The 22,783-nt window shown below is 39.0% G+C and overlaps 1 protein-coding gene and 1 pseudogene across 2 annotated transcripts in view; one reads left to right on the top strand and one right to left on the bottom strand.

The window, feature by feature from the left end:
• The window catches only part of NAA15 (N-alpha-acetyltransferase 15, NatA auxiliary subunit), a 67,756-nt gene extending 48,639 nt beyond the window's left edge, over window positions 1-19,117 (bottom strand). For both annotated transcript variants that reach the window (XM_037058497.1, XM_037058496.1), the window contains exon 1: window positions 18,791-19,117. In XM_037058497.1, the coding sequence (XP_036914392.1) occupies window positions 18,791-18,844 (54 nt within the window). In that variant the 5' untranslated portion in view covers window positions 18,845-19,117. The remainder of the gene's footprint in view (window positions 1-18,790) is intronic.
• On the top strand, window positions 5,605-5,685 carry LOC118995629 (uncharacterized; annotated as a pseudogene).
• Window positions 19,118-22,783: the final 3,666 nt, after the last annotated feature.

Raw genomic sequence — 22,783 nt, forward strand, 5'->3', positions numbered from 1 at the left:
CTGTATTGGGAGAAGTTCTCGACATTTCAGAATTGTGAACAAGGGTTTCCCTTGGTATAGAATGAATGCCACAGTACTCTATTTGTCCTCTTGCTTATAACATGGGCATATGTTAACTCCAGATTAAACATCAAAAATACTAGAACACGGGAGACTATTATCTTTTACCAGCGATTAAATTTTCACACTGTGCTATAGGAACAGTAAAATAAAACAGGGTATAATTAAAACAGAATAAATTGTTTGAAGAGATTTTTAAAAATCCCACATGCTAAATACTGGCACCATACACCCCTAGATTCCTGCATCCGACTCTATAGAACTGACACCAAAGCATGCTTCTGCCGAGGGGGAACCCAGTAAGTACAAAATACGTATTTTCAACTGTCGGGTGAGAGCCAACATAGACTGTGATCTCAGAATGGAAACAAGGTAAATCCCAAGAAAATCCTGGAGGCATTTTCCAGGCTATAGAATGGGGAGGGAGAACCTATACAGAACATGGCCGTCTCGCTGACCTAAGCAGGTATCTGAGTAAGAAACTACTCCAACAGCTGGAATTCATGAGGCAGGTACCAGAGCACTACACACAGATGAAGCTTCAGAAATCTGCACAGGAATCTTTGGTAAAATATTAAGCTGAGTAGGTACACTTCAAGATTCTACTGAAGGTGGGCAAAGATCAACTACCTAGTAGCACGAACTGAGCAACTATTGGTGCTCACGCTCAGCTGGGAGAGGGCTGAGTTCCTAATATTCAGTTAGAGACTTCATTAAATGCTCCTGGATTCAGCAGAGAATGCTGTACCTTAGGAATAAGGCTCATATAGACCAACTTGTTCGAAAAAGAACAAGGTGATACACAAACAAATTAACTGCCAAAGCAAAACTCTATCAGACAACAGGAGCCAGGCATACTACTATACCCAATATTATGGGAAAACAACTAAAAATGGGGAGAACCAAAATTTTGACTCATGACTTATACCCCCCCAAAACAGAAACAGACTCAGAAATAATGCTGTTAGTAGCAAAGACTTTAAAATATTATGCAATGTTAAAGGACTGAAACAAAAGCAAGGACACAAATGAATAGGAAATCTCAATAAATAAAAACTACTTAAAAATGAAAATTGTAAGATAAAAATATATAATACCAGCCCCAGTTGGTGTGGCTCAGTGGATTGAGCGCCAGCCTGCAAATCAAAGACTCGCCAGTTCGATTCCCAGTCAGGGCACGTGCCTGGGTTGAGGGTCAGGTCCCCGGTACAGAGGCATTAGAGGCAACCACACATTGATGTTTCTCTCCCTCTTTTTCTCCTTCCCTTCCCCTCTCTCTAAACGTAAAATAAATAAAAATCTGCAAAAAGAAAATATAATACCAATATGAAAAGTTAAACATATTAGACACTTAAAATATTAGGCACTGCAGAGAATTTGAAGTCAGGGCAGTTAAAATAAAACCACTGCAGAGAACTTAATGTATCTGTAGTGAACCTGAAAATATAAAATAGAAATAATCCAGAACAGAAGGTGAAAGAATAAAATGATATATATATATATATATACACACATATACATGGAGAGAGAGGAGAGACACAAATTAAATGAGCTGTGGAACAATAGCAAGTGGTCTAACAGTACCAGGAGGGGATAGAAAGACCAAAGTGGGAAAAATAAAAAAATTGCAAATGTGATGAAAACTAAATCCACAGATCCAAGAATATCCACAAACCCTAGGAGAATAAACTAGAAGAACAGAGAAAAAAAAGATGGGTGAAAAGTAATAGCAAAAGAGAAAACTGGAAAAGTAGTCCAAAAAAATCGTCTATTATAAAAAAGTCTCTGCCCTAGCTTGTGTGGCTCAATGAATTGAGTGCCAGCCTGAGAGCCAAAAGGTCGCTGATTCAGGGCACATGCATGGGTCTCAGGCCAGGTCCCCAGTTGGGACCACGCAAGACACAATTATCACCTCAGCTTCCACCTTAAGAAATTAGAGCCCTGGCCAGGTAGCTTGTTGGTTAGAGCATCATCTCAACATGCTAAAGTTGCAGGTTTGATCCCAGTCACAGCACATAAAAGAATTAATCAATGAACACATGGAACAAATCAATGTCTCTCTCCCACCACCCCTTTCTAAAATCAAAATAAAAATTAAAAAAAGAAATTAGAAAAGAGCAAAGGAAAATAAGCAAAAGAAATTTAAAAAGGTAAAAGCAGAATCAACTAAATAGAAAAATAGAAATCGGTGGAATCAAAAGCTGGCTCTTTGAGAAGGTCAATAAAATTGATGAACCTCTAGCCAGACATGGGCATAATCACAAAAGTGCACGGAACAATGAAAAAAAATAGAAAGCCCCAGCTTTCTAGGCAAAGGATGAAAAGAGGAGACCCAGGGAAGCAGAAAGTGATCAGAAAATCACTGAAGAGGAGGAACTGGGGAAAGCAACCCCACAAAGTTGTTTATGAGCTCCAATCCCTAAATTGAATATTCATGAATTTAATCCTATTCACAATCGCAAAGACTTTGAGAACTGAACTAACAGATACATTGTCAGGGCCCCAGACCAGCTACTTACTTACTTACTTGCTTGCTTACTTACCAGATGGCACATAAGCAGGACAGACCCAAATAGGGCTGCAAAGACTAGGAAAACTAAAATGATACCAGAACACAGCCCCTAGAGCTGGAGTTTGCAGCTTGAACCTAATAGATTTGCTAAAACAAAATGAACATTCTTCCTGTACAGGACTTAACCAAGACCCCAGACTCTGATAAACTAATATTCAAAATGTCCAGGATGAAATCCAAAATTATATGGCATGTAAAGAAACAGGAAAATCTCAACTTGCATGGGAAAAGACAATCAACAGCCACTAATGTAGAGAGAAGTATTTAAGACTCTAGCTATTACAAAAATGCTGGAGGAAGCAATGAACACTTTGAAACACTTTTCTTTTTGAGAGGGGAAGGGACCTCATTATATGAGTTCAATACAAGAATAGAAGTTAACAGGAATCACTGCACTAAAAAATGGATCAACAAAATTAACCCACTCTGAAGAACAGAGAAAATAGTTTTTTAAAAAATGAACAGCCTTATGCACCTGTGCAGTGTTAAGAAACAGAACTTTTGTCACAAAAACAATTGGCTCCTTATATTTATAGAACAGTTGAACAAGTTGTAAAAAGTCAAAAAAGAAAAAAAGCCTAAAGTGATATACAAAAGAAAATTCATTATCTTTGTTCAAATCCTTATTACAAGAAAACAACAACAAAAACAAAATACTAAAAAAACCCAGTTCCCTAGAAGTAGGAACTGTGACACGGCAAACTAGACTATTTACATTGGTATTATATAGTGACACCAAAAATTTAAATGAAATACATAGTTTAAATTTGGCATTAAGATTACATGTTTTCATCAGTATTAAACATACCTTTCCATCATCTTCCTTCAGCTAATGCAAAAATAATTTCACTCTCTGAAACTGATTAAAGGAATGCAACCTCAAATCAAGGTAAATGATAAAAGACGAATCGGGCTTTAAAAGTCAGTCATGGTCACCCAGCCCAGCCTGACTGATTATAGAGAAACCAGAAACCAGAAACTAATTGAAATACACCATCAAGGGGAACGTGGGGACTTTCTGAGATGATGGGAATGTTCTACATCTTGAAAGGGGCATACACTGTTGTACACATGTGTCTAAACCAAGAGAACAGTACACGTGAGACCTGTGCATTTTACTGTAGGTAAATCATATCTACAATTTTTAAATGTTTTTCTTTAAATACACAGAATCTCTGAAAAACTACCTTCATTCTCTTTCTCCTAAAAATCTTTGCATTAGGGTGTCCATTTATGGACGATGTTGCCCTTTTCATATTTTCGTATCATACAACTTCTGGCAAACTGCTACAAACATGAAAACAAATCTTAAGAATGATTTTTCTCCTAGTTTTATACTGCTTTTAAAAATAAGCTTGTCTTTTACAGTAAGACAGTAAGATCCACTGAGATAAGGCTTAAGAATCAAGGCTATTTTATAGAATTTCTTCCTAGTCAAAAGAGACTTTAAGTCTTGTGTGAGTGGTCATGGAGTTCATGTATGGTTCCACCTCATTCTTTACGAAAATGTTTTTACATTTACTGAGCCAAACTCTATCTCCCTAATACTTCTGTTTACTGATTCTAGCTCTGTAAGAATTCAGTTCTTCTCTTAATTGAATCTAAACATAACTGTTCTTTTGGCTGTTCCTTATATTAAACTTTTAAGTACTTTGCCACTCAGGGCAACCCTGTGAAGTTGAACCAATATGCTTCTTTATTTTTTAAAACTAGTCAAGTTCAAAACACAAACTGGATCATTTAAATGGGGTCGCTGAATTATTTGTGTAAATAAACCAATTTTTTAAAGATCTGTCTAAGTGTTTCAAAAAACAAAAGGCATTACAGTATTTTAAAAGTAACATGTACACAGTCTTAGAATAAAAGTAACATACACAGTTAGGAGCCCTGACTGGCATGGGTCAGTTGGGTGGGCGGCGTCCTGCAAAGAGAAAGGTGGCCAGTCTGGTCCCGAGTCAGAGCACATGGCTGGATTGTGGGTTTGGTCCCAGTCTCGGTATTTAAAAGAGGCCACCGATCAATGTTTCTCTCTCTCATCAATGTTTCTCTACCTCTCTTACCCTCTCTCTAAAATAAATAAATATTCTCTTAAAAAATAGACAAGAAAGATTTGTGGTAATTTTACACCAATGTTTGTTGTGTACCAGCATTAGGGAGTCATTGGTCTATACATCTCTCCAAGATTTGGGCCAAGAAATTAAAAGTACAGACATAATCTGTAAGATGTGCCAGACTTTTTTCCTTCCTCCTTTCCTTCCTTCAGCATTAAACTATGTGACTTACGAGCAGCTGAAGGAAGACTTAGGTTTCCTGCTCAGTGAGCAGAATTCTGCTACAGGAATGCTGTAAGGTACAAACTCTGACACTAGGGATAGAACACAACTCAATGAAACTCAAGGTATAAACGTGCAGGGTCCAGCACAAATAACGCCCTTTTTTTATTACAAAATCTTTTATTACAAAATTATAAGCATGTAATTCTGTAACATAACAATGTCACACTTAAGCACACCATATAACATTTTAGGTGAAATGTTCAAATTAAGACTATAAATTATTACACCCATATTACCCTACCAACCACACTCAAGCAGGCTTTACTTCTGCTAGACCCTTGTGAGAGGCAGCTATATAATGGAACCTCATCATTATTTCAATAATAAATGCTCACAGAAGACTTTGAAGAGTACAATGAAGTGACCATGGAGATACAAAAACAGATGTATAACCAAGTATTCAATTATATAAAACCTGAAATGCAAATTACATTAAAGCAAACTCCAATCTTTCAAGCACGGCACATAAAAACAAAAATCAATTCCTTATAGGATAATGGCTGCCTCCTGATTTCCAAACCCTCCACAAGCCCTCATAAAAACCATGCAGGCCAGGAAATACAACAAATAAAATCACCTATAAGGAGATGAGGGCAAGGATTATAAGGAGGTGAGACAACTAAAAACTCCAATTTAAGCTTTGCGCAGTGGCAGTATCATAGCCAATGAGGTTTATCCGAGGCACGATTATTGCTAATTGAAAACTCCAATTTACATGTAGTGCGTAAGCATCCCAGACCTGAAGCTCCAAAGGAACTGTCCAAAAGAACAGCACAGCAGAGTCCCAGAGGTGACTCAACACACGTGATATTAACTAGGACTCAGCCTCCCAAGGACAGGGCCACTAGCTGAGAGCAAGTGCTGAGAGACATGAAGGATGAGCTCAATGGCTACTAAGTGAGTCAAAGGAAGAGACTTGGAAATTCTGTAAGACCAAAAGTGGCTGTTTTAGCAAGGTGCAGCTTTGAAGGAAAAGGCACCTTAGGAGGAAGAAGTGTCACTTGAAGGCCTGTGGAGGAGGAGGCCAATAAAGATAAAGACGCTACTAAAATAAGAGAGACCTGAGGAATGGAAGAGGGGGGTGCTCACATTTATTAAAAAAACTGCATTTCGTAGTAGCAAAAAGAGAGGGTGCTCTTGAACCAAGAGATTAAAGAAGCCATCCAAACCTCACTCCAAAAATTAAATTGTCTACATTGTTGGTCCAGTAAAATCCATCACAAGTAATCTGAACACAAAAAAGAACCCAGAATCCTATTAAGTTACTTATATGGAATTTTAAAAGTGAAAAAAAATTGGCAGATTATAAACATAAATAAATCCTAGTGATAATCCAATATTCAAAATTTACAACAGAGTGGACAAACAATAGGAAGATGTAAAACAGGAACAGACTGAACTTAAGAAAGAAAAAAAACCCCACAAAATCATCTTGAAAATATGATTATATTACAAGATACGTAATCTCAAGAGATAGAAAACAGGAGTGCTTCTCAAATAAATGAGAAATGAAGAAGAATTAAAGGAAGACAGATATAAAAGAATGGCAAATGAGACCCATAGGCAAAGAGCAGCAAAGAAAAAAACAATACTCAAAATTTAATTCTTGAATTAAGAGAAAACATCAATCTAGAGGGTATGATGCTCAGGGAAATAAGTCAGTCAAGAAAAAAACAAATACCAGACAATTTCACGTATATGTGGAATCTAATGAATAATATAAAGAAACACAAAACAGAAACAAACAGACTCACAGAGAACAGACTGATGGTTGCCAGAGAGCGGAGGTGTTGGGGGAACTGGGTAACAACAGTGAAGGGCTTGAGAAGTACAGATTGGTAGTTAGAAAACAGTTATGGGGATGTAAAGTACAACATAGGGTACTTTTTAATACTGCAAAAATATTGTAATAATTATGTATGGTGCTAGGTGGGTACGGGAAATATCAGGGAACACTTTGTAAAGTATGACTGTCTAACCACCATGCTGTACACCTTAAACACAAAATAATACTGAATATAAACTGTAATTGAAAAAAATAAAATAAAATTTTAAAAAGATAAAACACCAATCTACATTCTCTAAATGTAACCACATTTCAGAGAAAATTTATCTAGAGTAATCAACAGAGATGTGTTTTGCAAAGCAATTCAATCACAGATTAAGGAGATTAAGGAAAACCTTTCCAGTCTCCAAAAGGAAAGAATAAGTCATCTACAAAGAAAAGCAAATCAGGTAGGCATCAGCAACATGTAACAGCAGCAAGACAGTATTTTCAAGAAACTTAAAAAGATGAGTCAAGGATTTTATATCCAGCCAATTTGTCCTTCAAATATCAATGCTGTAAGAAATCTGTTAGAACATGTATGAACAAGAGATTTTCACAAGCATTGCTGAGGAAGCTCTACTAGACAACAGCTCTACCATACCATGGGTCAATGGGGGAAACCTTGGCCAACAGTCTGTTGGTGAGCATTTAATTATAGAACTAAATCTAAAATATAGGTATTGATGAGGTTGGAAAGATGGTACATAAAATAGCATGCTCTCACAAAATAAGTTATTTTTATAACTTTTAAGTCAGAAGAGAGAGAGAAAAAAGTAAAGTAGAATAAGCTCATTAATTGCCTCACACATAAGAAGACAGATCCAAAGGATTCAAATTTAGCCCTGACTGGTGTGGCTCAGTGGACTGAATGCGGGCCTGCAGACCAAAGGGTCATTGGTTCAATTCCCTGTCAAGGGCACATGCCTGGGTTGCAGGCCAGGTCCCCAGTGTGGGGTGCATAAGAGACAACCACACATTGAGGTTTCTCTCCCTCTCTTTCTCACTCCCTTCCCTTCTCTAAAAATAAAGTCTTAAAAAATACAAATAAATAAAGTTAAAGCTAAAATATCTAGCAGTAGAAGCATAATTTGTTTTAAAAAGGACTAAGATCAATTTTAAAGTTATAATATAAAGGTAACTGACTAGAACAGAAACACAAAGCTTCAAAAATGCAAAAATAAATACATAATATTAAAAAGAATATGACATAATGTACAGTAACAAAAAGAAAGATGGGCCCTGGCTGGTGTAGCTCAGTGGATTGAGCACAGGCCTTCGAACCAAATTGCGTTTGACTCCCAGTCAGGGCACACGCCTGGGTTGCAGGCCAGTTCCCAGCAGGGGACGCATGAGAGGCAACCACATTGTTATTTCTCTCCCTCTCTCCTTCCCTTCCCCTCGAAAGATAAATAAATGAATGAATGAATCAAAGATGGGACCAATTCAACAGAAGGCAAAGTTCTTTAGACTACACTCGTAAGAGAGCAAGTACCAATACACACACTTCCAAGTGAAGGGGGCGCTACCCCAAACTCAGGCTGTGTGATCTCTATGTCACTGAGTTAGACAATGTAGAGTCAGTCTGCTGTAATGCTTATTTTGAAAATACACCTTTGCCCCAACACGACTGACTAAGGGACATTTTGAGCATACTAAATTTTTAATTTCACGTTTGCTTCTGTGGGATTTTGTCTACCAGAAATAGTGGGTGAACACAGAAAACTGCACCCAGCTGAAATGAGCCAAATAGGTGTGGAGAGCAGACATACACCTCAAATATCTACCTCCAGTTCACATTGTATGGTATAAGCCACATCCATCCATGTTGGGTGTTACTTTCCCTCAGATTTCAGATAACTTTCCTTCCTTCACTTCACACAATAATTCACATACTACAATCCTTCTGACACTTCCACCAGCAAACTTCAGGTCTTTTCCAAGGTAAAGTGCAGTCTTTACACTGTATTTGTTAACCATTTGGCATATGTAAAACTGTGCTATCATTTTTGTTAGTTCTTATCTTTGTTTTTAATGTCACTAATGAAGTTTTTTAGTGTGTGCACAATCCCATTTTCCCACAAGTCTGGTGTTTTTTTTTTTTAAATATTTATCTTTAGAGGGGAAGAGAAGGAGAGAAGGAAAGAAACATCAATGCATGGTTGCCTCTCGTGTGTCCCCTGCTGGGAACTGGACCGCAACCCAGGCACGTGCCCCGACTGGGAATCGAACCATGATCGTGTGGTTCGCAGGCCTGCGCTCAATCCACTGAGCTCCGCCAGCCAGGCCAAGCCTGGTGGTTTTTATAGAATGATTTTGCATAGCACAGTAACTTTTAAGAACCTATATGTCTTGATATAACACAACTGACTGTATATAAAACAATAAGAAATACACTTTAAACAATGTAATCAAAATATAAGAAGTGGCACCCTGGCTGAGGTGGCTCAGTGAATTGAGTGCCGGCCTGTGAAACAAAGGGTTGCTGGTTCAATTCCCAGTCAGGGCACATGCCTGGGTTGCAGGCCAGTTCCCAGCAGGGGACTCACGAGAGGCAACCATACACTGATATTTCTCTCCTTCTCTCTTTCCTTTGCCCTCTAAAGATAAATAAATAAATCTTAAAAAAAAAAAAGCAGCAACTACACAATAATGTTTCTCTCCCTCTCTTCCCCCTTCCCTTCTCTGAAAATAAATAAATAAAATCTTTAAAATATATCTATGTATTGGCTATATTTTTATAATTTCCTAAAAGAATGATGCAAAGTTTGTATCAGCTAATGTGTAAAAAAGGTCTAGCATAAAGTGTGGTTCAAAACAGATGTTCAATAAATGCCAGTTTGCTTAATTTCCCCCTTCCTAAAGATTTTGTCTCAGTTCCCAAGCACTGATAATCAAAGGTGATCTTTTTTTTTAATAGATTTTCTTTTTTTAATTTTTATTTATTTATTTATCTTTAGAAGGGAAGGGAAGGAGAGAGGTAGAGAAATATCAATGTATGGTTGCTTCTCGTGTGTCCCCTGCTGGGAACTGGCCTGCAACCTAGGCATGTGCCCTGACTGGGAATCGAACTGCGATCTTTTGGTTCGCAGGCCCATGCTCATTCCACTGAGCTACACCAGCCAGGGCTCAAAGGTGATCTTGTAATCTCCAAGCCAAATCTCTGAAAAATAAAAAAGTACCATATTAACGGAAGCCATTATAAGGAGAAAACTTATTCTTTTTTTTAATATTTTATTTATTTATCTTTAGAGGGGAAGGGAAGGAGAGAAATATCAATGTATGGTTGCCTCTCGTGAGTCCCCTGCTGGGGACTGGCCTGCAACCCAGGCATGTGCCCTGACTGGGAATCAAACCGCGATTGTGTGGTTCGCAGGCCCGCGCTCTATCCACTGAGCTACACCAGCCAGGGCTAGAAAACTTATTCTTAAATTGGAACAACCACACGTGGAAGCAGAAAACAGACCCCTAAGATTTTTTTTCTAGATCTCTATTTTTAAAAACAAACTTTCATTTCTCCTTTTCTGTACAACCAGCTAAAACAATTTTTACAGGTGACACACAGAAATGTTTAAATAATCTCCTCTACAAAACAATCAAATGGAATCTTTAAGATTACAAATATCACTAACTTCAAAATAAGAAAAGCAGATGGCATGACTGTAGAGAACCCTAAAGATTACACACCCGTGCACACACACACACACAAATATTACAACTAGTAAATAAATTCACTCAAGTAGCTGGACGCAAAATAAATATCCAGAAATCAGTAGGATTTTTATACACCAATAATGAACTATCAGAAAGAAAAACAATCCCATTTACAATTACGTTAAAAAAAGAACAACCTAGCAATAAATTTAACCAAGGATATGAAAGAGCTGTACTCAGAAAATTATAAGATGCCGAAGAAAGAAACTGAAGATACAAATAAGTGGAAGCATATACTGTGTTCATGGATAGTAAGAATTAACATCATTAAAATGTCCATCCTACCCAAAGCAACCTATAGATTCAACACAATTCCTATCAAGATACCTTTGCCATATTTCACAGAACTAGAATTTTCCAAAAGTTTATATGGAACTACAAAAGAACCTGAATAGCCACAGCAATCTTGAGAAAGAAGAGCAAAGTTGGAGGAGTCATGCTGCCTGATATCAAACTATACTACAAGGCCACAGTAATCAAAACAGCATGATCTGGTATAAAAACAGACATACATTATGTTAAGTGAAATAAGCCAGACAGAGAAAGACAAAAACCATATGACCTCACTCATATGTGGAATCTAATGAACTGAACAAAGAAAATGTGGACAGACTCATGATAGAGGAGGATGACAGCTAATGGGGGGGGGGGTGGCAAGGAGGTAAGGGGGTGGAAGGATTCAGGAAAAAGCACTCATGGACATGGACAACAGTGTGGTGATTGCTGAGGGAAGGGGATATGAGGGGACTAAATGGTAATGGGAAAAAACCCAAATGCAGATTTTTAGAAAACTAGACATCTAGATCAATGGAACAGAATAGAAGGCGCACAAATAAACCCAAACCTGTACAGTCAATTAATATTTGACAAAGGAGACAAGATCATACAACAGTGTAAGCTAGTCTACTCAATAAATGCTGTTGGGAGTAATGGACAGATACGTGCCAAAAAATGAAATGAGACTACCTTCTTACACCATACACAAGAATAAAATGAAACTGGAGTTAATAAACTTAAATGTTAGACTCAAAACCATAAAAATCCTAGAAGAAAACAAAGGCAATAAATCTTGGACATTGCCCATAGCAATATTTTGTTCTGAGAGAAACAAAAGAAAAAATAAACAAATGGAACTACATCAAACTAAAAAGTTTTTGAGTGGGCTGGGGGACAGTGGTAGGGTGAAAATGGAGACAGCTATACTTGAAAAAAATTTGTTATTTTTTTAAACTAAAAAGTTTTTGCACAGCAAAAGAAACTACAAACAAAATGAAAAGACAATCCACTAAAGGGGAGAACATATTTGCTGGTAAATCTGGTAAAGAGTTAATACCCAAAATTTATAAAGAACTTATAAAACTCAACACCAAAAATTCCAACTAAAAAATGAGCAAAGAACTTAAATAGACACTTATCTAGAGAAGACCTATGAAAAGATGCTCAATGTCACTAATCATCAGAAAAATGCAAATTAAAAACACAGTAAGATAGCACTGCACAACTGTCAGAATGGCTATCATCAATAAATCAACAAACAAGTGTTGGCAAGGATGCGGAGAAAAGGGAACCCCGCACACTGTTGGTGGGAATGCAAACTGATGCAGCCACCGTGGACTGGTACAGCCACTCCCTTGTGACCCAGTGATTCCACCTCTGGGAATATATTTAAAAAGAAAAACTCAAAACACTAATTTGAAAGAATATATGCACCTCCATGTACACTGCAGTATTATTTACAATAGCCAATACTGGGAAGCAGACCAAGTACCCAGCAGTGCATGGATAAAAAAGCTGTGGTACATTTATATGACTGTGTACTACTTGGCCATAAAAAAGGAAATCTTACCTTTTGCAACAGCAAGGATGGACCTGAAGAGTTCATGCTAAGTGAGATACGTCACATAAAGACAAATACCATATGATCTCACTTATACTTAGAATCTAACAAACAAAATAAAGTAACAAAACAAAAACAGAGAGATTCAGAGAAGAGACTGACAGCTCTAAGAGGGGAAAAAGGTTGGGGGACCAAGTGAAAAAGGTGAAAAAGATTAAGAAAAAAACTCCCAGACAACAGTATGGTGATAACCAGAGGGAAAAGTTGTGGGGGGTGGAGGAGGTGGGAAAGGGTAAAGGGGGATAAAAACCTGGGGCAGTGAACACAAAATACAATATAGTTAATATATTTTAGAACTGCATACCTGAAACCTGTAATTTTATTAATCAGTGTTACCCCAATAAATTCAATTAAAAAAACAAGATTACAATTTCACCAGTAGGTTTCAGTAGAAATTTCACATTATACCAACTGAAAATGTGTTCCTATTTTACTAAGCAAAGAAAATCTCAGTGGAATAGAGCATATCAGGTATGAAAAACATTAACCTGTCACTCACTTCTACAGTGCAATTTTTATTTTACTTTTAAGAAGCAAAAAAAAATTGCATTAAGTTAAAATTTTAAGAAATTATTTTAATTCCAAATTAACTAGTGAACAATATAATTCACAGCTTACCTAAGAGAGAAAAACCATACTCAACAAGTTAAACTTGTTTTTTTCAAGTTGCAACTTCAATTCAGGTTTATGCAGCGTGCATCACAAAACAGTGTAGACATACAAGGGAGGTTCCCATGAGTCAAAAACACAATTACAGCATAAAATTTCCTCCCATTCACACCCTGATTTTAATACTAAGAACCATCACTCTTTTAAACCCCTTTACTCGCTCTTCTTGCCATTAGCACTGGAAAATGACATTCTCCTCGAAACAATCTTCACTAAGAATCCAGAGTTTTCTTTCAATGCGGCTACTGCCTATAAGAAGAGAGCAGTTTTATTTAGGTGTGAATGCTGATGGTTGGCTAGGCTCACTGATTAGTTCAAGGGCTTGCTCTGACACCCAGCTTCCAGCACACCTTTCCGAATTCTAAGAATTCAAGTTGATTTTTTAAATTTTCTCAAAGTGACTCACAAAGGACCTCTCAACTAAAAACATTTCCCGTCCTAACATCTTGTATTCGGAACAGCGCGCGCGCACACACACACACACACACACACACAGAGGCCCTCACTCTGACTCTGTGTCAGACCCAGTTGTAGAGCTTCGTGAAACCACAGACGACTGAACCTTGCAAAAAAAAAAAAAGCCGTGGTATCTGGTTCAGCAAGCTCCTCACAAACGAACATCCTCACTGAATCCCGAAGCCATTTCTCTTCCGATGCTAAAACAATTTGTAAAAAATCAAATTTCCTCTTATTATGCTTTTGCGGTGGGAGAGAGGCCACGTAAACAAACTAATACTATGATTCATTCATAAATGAAACTTCCCAGTTCGTACCAGGCAATACAGGTTCAGCTTGATACCCTACAATTACCTCACAGAGTGTGTACTCTACAAAGCCAAGGCCCGCCTCACTCCCTTCTACAAAAATCTCTGTGCAAGCACAGTCCAAAGCTCTTTCTTTCTGGCCCTGTAGTCACTGTCTTTTAACACTCATTTCATGCAACGAATGTGTCTTACATCTCTATTATGGTACATTATTCTAACCAATGGAGGTATAGCATTGAACAGAACAAAGGTCCTATTCTCATAAAACATACATTTTAATTGTGCAAGACAGATAAGCAAATTACTTGTATACATGTACATCAGATGGTGACAGGTAATATGAAGAAAAAAGAAATCAAGACGAAAATAGGAAGGCTGAATTGGGGAGGACTTGTCCTGGTCGAAGAAGGCCTCTGTATATCACATTTAGAGGACATCTGAGCAGAATTCTAAAAGAAAGATGAGCCATGCAGGTATGTGGGAGAGAAAATTCTGAACACTCCTTTGCATATGATCCCTTATATGACCTAGTTTTTTGTGTGTCCAAAAACACTTATATGAACAAAAAGAGTGCCTTACCTAAATCACTGCTCTGAGAGAACTGCATTATCAGAAGCAGAATCATTTAAAAAAATAAGAACGCACGCTAAGCAAAGCAACCCCTTCGGCTAAGGCCAGCAGCCCCCCAGCCCTCTAACCGCACAGGGCACCATGTCCACCGTTGGAGACACTGTCTATTAACTGTCCAAAATACAGCCCCTCAAATGTGGCTATTTGCATTTAAATTAATTAAAATTAAAAATTCGGTCCCTCAATCCCATTAGCCACTTTCCAAGCATACAACAGCCACACGTGGCTAACGGCTACCACATTGGGCAGGGTGGACGCAGAACTGCAGAAAGCTGTACTCCGCAGTACGGATGTTAAGTTCTCAAGAAATCACAAATATTATCACCCTGCTGAGCTACTTCTCTTACCACTTCTCTAGGAAAGGAAAATTTTGTCCTTTAGGCTTTAAACTAACATAAATCATTCAGGCAAAAGTCCAAAAATAGATTAATGATGTACAATATTTTAAGTACTCCCAACTTAGATGTTTTTTTACAGCTCACATTAACATTTAAAGAAAAAAGAAAGCAGCAAGTCACCAACCTAGCAACACTCGACTGCAAGGCAAGAGAGTATGTCCAACTTTTCCAAGTGGGCTAAAATGTAGAGAGGTGTGGGTTTTCCCTGACAGCCGCCTTTCTCCCACCCTTCACCTACATCCTCAGAAAGTGGTATAAAAATCTGGGAAAGCCTCTCAAACTGTTTACATAAACAAATCACATCAAGAGTAGGTAAAGCCATAATTCTTTAATGACTATTTTTTCAAGTTGTTAAAATAATGTGTCATTACAGCAACAAAACACCCCACAAAACCACTTCTGGCAAACACAAACATCTTTTCTTTAAATTGAACTCCTATATAATATATATCACATTAAATTCATCCCCTGCCCTTGTGCTAGACAAATTATAAATAGGACACATTTTTGGACATTTTGACCAACTTAAGATAATGTTTTATAGTCAGAAAACAGTAATGTGGGGGAAAAATGGGCCAACTATGCAAACAAGATTAAATTTTAGATATGAACTAGACTAGAACAAGCCAGACAAATCCACTATAGAAAGTGATGTTTTTGCAAACTCTTGTGTAAACCAGTTCTCTGAAAAAACTAAAGCAAAAACATACTTCACTCTTCTGAAATTGAAGTTACAAATTTTTTAAAACACAAACTAATCTCATTTCTTACATAGTTTACTACAAATAAGTATAGGGCAACCAACACAGTAGTTTAAAAACTGAATGCTGCTGAAATGATTTAAGTTACCATCCCTCAGCCACAGTGTATAAGAAAAGTTGTCTTGGGTCACACATGAAATACATGGCGACACATAATCACAAAAAAATCCCATAATGTTTTAAGTAAATTTACGATGTTGTGTTGGGCTGCATTCAGAGCCATCCTGGGCCTCATGCATTGGATACCCCTGCTAGAGTATGCCCAACTTTTTCTTTATTCAACAGGGAAAAAAGGCTTACAGTCAAAAGAGGTAACTATTACAACTGAGGAAGCAGACACAATTTTGAAAAAGGAAATACTAGTTTTGCTTTTGATTAGTAATATTTCTTCGTTCCCAATGAAGAGAACAATTAAGGACATTTATTATATTCCGTGTCTTTCATCCAGTGCGATGTTCCCATTTCTTCTGCACACACCTTACTCCTTTAGCACTCTGACCTTAGCAACTTATTAAATGTTTTGCACTACAACCACTACCAAAAACAATCTGTCAGTGATGCTCAACCAAAAATTATTATTCTATGAAGTTAAATTGTGGTAAATCCACATCATAGAATTCTATTCAACAGTAACAAGGAACGAACTAGTGATACACCCAACAACTTGGAGGAATCTCAAGAGAATCAAGTTGCATAAAAAGGCCAATCCTAAAAAGTTATATATATTTTTAGTAAATATTCTTGAAATAACAAAACTATAGCAATAGAGAACAAACTAGCAGTGGCTGCCAGAGTTCGGGGTAGAAAGGATGGGAGGGAGGTGGGAGGTGGTTCTAACACAGCACTGGAGTGATCCTCGTGCTGTTGGAACTGTTCTGCATATTGACTTGTGGTAGTTATAAAATCTACACAAATAACACTGCATAGAACTAAACACACAAAAGGAGTTCGAGTAAAAGAGAAATATGAATGACTGGTAGATTGTATCAATGTTACGATATTGAACTAGTTTTAGGATATTGAACTAGAATTGTGTAAACTGGATAGGTTCAAGGTACTCTCTGTTAAACTACATGTGACCTTGTAAGCTATCTCAAAATAAAGTTTGATTTTTTAAAGAGTGATACCCTACCACTTGGGAGAAACTGAGTATGAACTGAATATTAAACAGTATTAGGGAATGACTAATAATGATATTATGGTTTTAGATAACAATTACCTTACTCTTAGGAAATGCTTGCTGAAGCATTTTGGAATGAAGTATTATGTATGTCTGCAACTCATTTTTATCTTTTATATATGGGGAAAGAAAAGCAAATCTAGCAAAACGTTAAATATTAAATCTAGGTAAAGGGTTTATGAGTGCTTTTTGTATTCTTCTCTTAGCTTGAAGCTTTTCAAAATAAAGAACTGGCCCTGACTGGTGTGGTTCAGTGAATTGAGTGCTGACCTGTGAAGTGAAAGGTGGCTGGTTCGATTCCCAGTCAGGGCACATGCTTGGGTCATGAGCCAGGTCCCCAATCTCTCTCACACATAGATGTTTCACTCCCTCTCTCTCTCTCCCTTCCCCTCTCTCTAAAAATAAATAAATAAAATATTTTTAAAAAGTGTAAGAAAAGAATTGGGGGAGGTTAAATTCAAACTGCTACTCTTAAACTATTTAATATTCAAAGCTACACACAAACTACTCTTTTCAATGCTTTAGAAGTAAATAAAGTTCTGCCAAAACTATACTATAGTCTCACCTACACTCTAATTAGTCTTAAATAAAATGGCAATAAGGATTTCTAGGAAGCTAAGAGTTACATGGTATTGGATGTGACTTTCTGATGTTTTTCAACATGAATCCACGAAATCTGTAAGTCGCATAAATATTTTTGTAAAATCAGTTAGTTCAACGTGGATTACTCTTTCTTATTTCTAGAAAAATTGGATCACCAGAGTTGCTCTACTTTTCAAACAAGTGAAATAAATTTAAACTGCAAGAGAAAAAACAAACACTTTGGTACACAACACTCCAAACGTTAAAAGTCTTAAGTTTGGCAAATACAGTTAATTCTTTCACAAGCAATGTTTGCATGAAAGGGCAACCCACAAATTAAGTGCCAAACAAACAAAGTGCTACAATGTGTTCATTAGAGTGCCAAGGAGACAAGACATTTTACGATGTAAAGAGTCCCTCCAAACATCATTGCATTTATGGTACCAAAAAAACGAAAGAACACCGCACACATTCGAGACGTAACGAATGAGTGAGTTTCAAGTGTCAAAAGATCCACCTCAAAAGTTATTATATTCTCTTTCCCCAGTTGCTAAATTTTTCCATCGGTGTTAACGCACTCCAGTCTGCAAAAAAAAATCCCAGTCTAGAACGTCTCAACTAAAAGCTCTAAACTTTTCACTTCCTACCGAACCGCCCCCTAGCAAGGTGCCCCACCTCCCCGGGAGAATGATGGGGTGGGGCTGTTTCCCGCTCAGAAGCTAAGAAATTAATGTCCCTTCCCTACTCTAGAAAGGAGTTAAAAAGAGAGGCCGAGAAGCTGAAGACTCAAATATGCAACTGACCAAAAGGAGATAGTCGTATAGAAAGCTTCCTTTTCTCTTCTGAACTCCTTCCCTTCCCTCCTTTCAGGTCACCGAGTGACTCCGGGCCGGGCGGGGACAGGTGAATCCCAGGAGGAGAGGAAGAGGGAGGGACAGGCGACCGAGGGAAAGCCGCGCTCGGGCAATGAATGAGCTGTGCCGCATCCGCACCACCTGTTCCTTCCAAGGGTACACCCCGATCTGCCGGCAGGGTTCCCGCACCACCCGGGCCGTGACTCCTGCCCGAACTGCCGGCTTCCCTCCTAAATGCTGGGCCTCTCCTCCCTTCGCTCCGTGGGGTATATGAAAACCGGCAAAGTAGAAGCTGGGAGAACAGGGCCTAGTCCGGAACCACGGCCTCCGAAGCAAGGGGACGAGAGGAAGAAGCCTCGGGTCCCACGCGTACGGGCCGAAGTGGGAACCACAAGGAGGGGACGAAACAGTTCATTCGGCCTGACTAGGAGTAGGAAGGCGGGGTCCCGGGCCGCGGTGGCTCGGTGCCCGTCCGGCCGAGGGTACGGGTGACAGGCCCCGGTACCGGGTGAATCTTTCCCACTTCTTGCTCGGAGCTTCACACTTACTAAGATCCGCTTGAAGAGAGCGTTCTCCTTGGGCGGGAGGCTCACGGCCGGCATCGTTCCGGCTCCTCCCGAGGCTCCCGCCACCGCCCGGCTCGGTCAGTGTGTTTGTCCGACCGCCGCCGCCGTTCCCTGGCTGCTTCAGCCTTGATTGCCCTGATCCACCGCCACCACCAGGCCTCGGGTGCCACAGCGTCGCCCAACCCCGACACCCCCTTCCCCTCGTTGTCTTTTTTCCTTTCTCACTTAACGCTGCCGCCGCCTCCCCCCCCTCCCACCACGGGTCTCCGTCGGCGGTTCACGTGGTAACTGAACAGACCGACAGAAGCAGCCAAAATGGCGGACGCGAAGGGTTTTCGCTCCCGGGTCACACCTTCTAACACGCAGGCGCGATGACCTCCTTTCCCCACCTCTTCTGTCCTGGAGCTTCCTGGGAAACTTGGAGGCAGGCGGGTGGGCGGCGGTCAGCTGTGTCGCCCTAAGCCCCGCCCATCCAGTGCGAGCCGAAAGTTTTGGAGGCAGCGAAGAAGCTGGGACTGAATGGTCGTCTCTGGTTTCCGACAGCCTCTGCATAAATAATAGTCTTCCCGCTGTTAGACTGCCTTTTCGTCTACTGATTCGACTCTCGAATGGACTGCTCATAGCTTGAGCCTGCAGGGCTAAAATGCGGGTATTCAGGAAGCGCTGTGTTTGAGCATGGACAAAGTGCCTAGTTAAGGGTCGGGGCGGGGTAGGGGTGTGGAAAGGAAAGGCTTCACTCCAGTGGACGACTTATAAACATATGGAGAGAAGGTGCTTAATGGAGTCTCATGACCGTGAAAGAGCTTGAGCGATTAAAATGGACTTGGTTGGTTGGGGTACTGGTGATTTAGTTTGTTCCCTGAGACGAGCTTGGAAAAGTAATCAGCCATATCCGGAGTGTCATTTTGCACTGCCAAAGAAGCATCTGAGTGTAAAACTGTTTTTATTTCATAGTTGAACCCATTCACTGCAATGTTGTCGCCTAAGTTATCTTGGGGTAGTAGAGTTAGGGACACCGACTCCTCTGGAGCTGGCTGCCAGCTAGTGCTTTATATTGGGCCTCATTGAACTTCCTGTCACCAGAAATCTCAGAAGCCTAAGGGTATCTGCCAAAGATACTAAGGAAACTACTGCAGCAGGCAGGGTCAGACCAGATGCCCACTAGGGCCTCTTCCACATATATGTCATTTCATTAACAATCACAGTAAAACTAAAGGATTTCAGTAGTTCATTTTTGTCGTATTTTTACATTACGATGTATCCCCCTTGTACCCCCTTCCACCTTTATCCACCCTCCTGAACTAAGTTTTACAAGTAGCATTCCATTATTGATCTACAATTTTTCACATTGTATGAGCCATTTTAACTCTTGATTATTTTTGGTGTAAAGATTTTTTAAATTTATTTTCAGAGAGAGAGGAAGGAAAAGAGGGAGAGGAACATCAATGTATGATTGCCTCTGACTCGCCCCCCACTGGGGACCTGGCCTGTAACCCAAGCATGTGCCGGCACTGGAAATGGAACTGACCATCACTCTTTGGTTCGCAGGCTGGCACTCAATCCACTGAGCCACACCAGCCAGGACCCCTTTATTTTTTATTTTCTCTCCAGATCCTGGATTTGATCCATAGCATTCTTTACATTATGAATCATTAAATAATATGTGCCATAGCTTTCCTCTTTTAAATTTATTTACCCAGATGTTTTACTGGTTTTACTTCCTCTTCCTTAACCCTCTCTGGAAGGTGTGAGTTAAGTAAGATGTTTCCCAGTGGAAAAATCTGGGACTAATGCTGGGGTTTTCCAGTATCTCAATTGCCCTCAACTTTGCATGGGCCATTAATAAGGTTTTAGTAGTCAAAGCCTGGAATTGCCTCAGTTTCTGTGATTTCTATTCAAAAGTTTCATTAAGAAAATTATTTTGGAATATGGCCAGTTTTTAATCTTAACTTAAAAAAATAAACATAAGAACACACTTAGAATTCATAAAAACAGTTAGTTTGTAGTAATCTTTGAACTTCACTGCCCCCTTTTGAAAGGTCTTTCTTTTAACTGAACTGTAAAAAGGTAGACTGTCTGACTTCAAATTGTGTTTGGGTTTAGGATATTCTTTACGATTAGGTGTAAGGTTAGGGTTAGGGCCAGGATTATATTTAGGATTAATGTTAGGTTTATGGTTAATGGTACAGTTAGGTTTAGAGTTATGGTAGGTTTAGGGTTAGGGTTAGGGTTAGTTGCATATCCAAAAGTCCCTATAGCAGTACTATGTGCTATGGTTTTCTAAATTTCTCCTGTAAATAATACACTGTTTTTCCCCTAGAGGAAGAAATTTTCTGGTCTTTGAAACAAACAGTAGTTTCCATCAGAAGCTAAGCACCTAAATAGTTGAGCCAGCGATATAGTTTGGCAAATGTTACATACTTTTTGGTAACAGATACCAGTTTGCTGATAACAAATACCAGTTTTTAAGATTCAGTGAATACTAGTGTGAGTCAACATTTATGTGACTCATATCCTAGTTAAAATGGACTACAGATACAGATAACAGTTGGACCACACAGTGACTTGATAGCTTGAACTCAACAATAAAATACCTACTCTGATAGGTCACCACTACTGGACAGATGGAGATTCTATTTATGCTGTGGATGACAGCTATGCTGGAAGTTAACATATCCAGGGCTAAATGATGATGATGGTGGTGGTGGTGGTGAGTTCATCTTACCCCAAATATTTGCATATGACTACCGTCAAAATGCCACCTCCCCTGCAAATCAACTAAAAATAAAAAAGTAAGCCATTCATCCTGCAAACTTTAATTCCACAAAAGAGATATGTAAAGGAACTAAAACTCTGGTTTTCTAGCTGCTAATTAAGGTTTTAGCATTCAAAATCTGGAGATGCTTAAATAACGTCTTGTAGCAACTTCTACCAAAATATCAGACCTCTTAGCTCCTGGCCAGAACTGCTTCATGGGGATTCTTTTCAAGATATGGTTTCATCTACAGCTGCCCACTCCAAGTGTAGGGTTCCATCAGCTCTAACACGCTGAGAGAAATGTGCTTATACTTCATCACTTTCCCAAAATATACACTAGTAAAGCTTCCAAGGGCCAAAAGAATAAAATGGCCTTTTCCAGTAGCAGTATTGAAATTAGCAATTTGCTTCCTGGCTCTGCGTGCTCTGATTAAACCAAGGCTTTTGTTCCAACTTGTTGGATACTAGCACAAGCTGTGTCAGGACAAGTTTCCAAGGGATGGTGTAGAAAGGATATAGGGCTGAAGGTTTGCTGAGTGGACAAGAGGAGTCGGAGTCGAGAACCAACAACCGAGTCAGCATATTAGCAGAGCAGTGTGCTTACGTGAGCATGAGTCCAGGAGGCTCAAACTAGGTTACAAACTATAAAGCCACTCACAATTCAACAATCGATGTGGCCCTCAGTTACATATAAAAATGAACCAGAAAGCATCATACAATCATTTTACCTTTTGGTTAATAATTTTGGTTAAGATTCTTAGTAACATAGTTAAAGAAAATATAGAAGGAAAAGAGATTTGTTAACATTTATCTTGCTTTTAAAATTAGCCCAAATGACATAAGGCTTGAAAGATTAAGCTATGAAAATTTTACCTATATATATTTTTACGAGGTCTTTAGACATCAAATCACAATGAGAATTGTGCCCAAAAATCTGGTGCAATTGTGAAAAACAAAACCTGTGGATCAGTGTGATGTCTTTTAATAGGCAAGACCAAGTACTTCAAGAACCAGGCCATCCGATGACCCCACAGGATCCTGTAAGATCGGTTTTATGTTACAGATGTGGAACTGAGGCATGGAGAAGTTAAGTAATTTGCCTAAAAATCATACAGCTAAAAAGGTGTGAGCAGGAATGGCACTTTGAGCCCTGCCCTTCAGCTCAAGGCCTCAGGAGACTGTCCCAGCCTGTTAGGTGGGCTAAGGAGGACCTCTGAA

The sequence above is a fragment of the Sturnira hondurensis genome, unplaced genomic scaffold, assembly GCF_014824575.4.
Source record: "Sturnira hondurensis isolate 20B ecotype Veracruz unplaced genomic scaffold, ASM1482457v3 Scaffold0010128, whole genome shotgun sequence".
NCBI classification, from domain to species: domain Eukaryota; kingdom Metazoa; phylum Chordata; class Mammalia; order Chiroptera; family Phyllostomidae; genus Sturnira; species Sturnira hondurensis.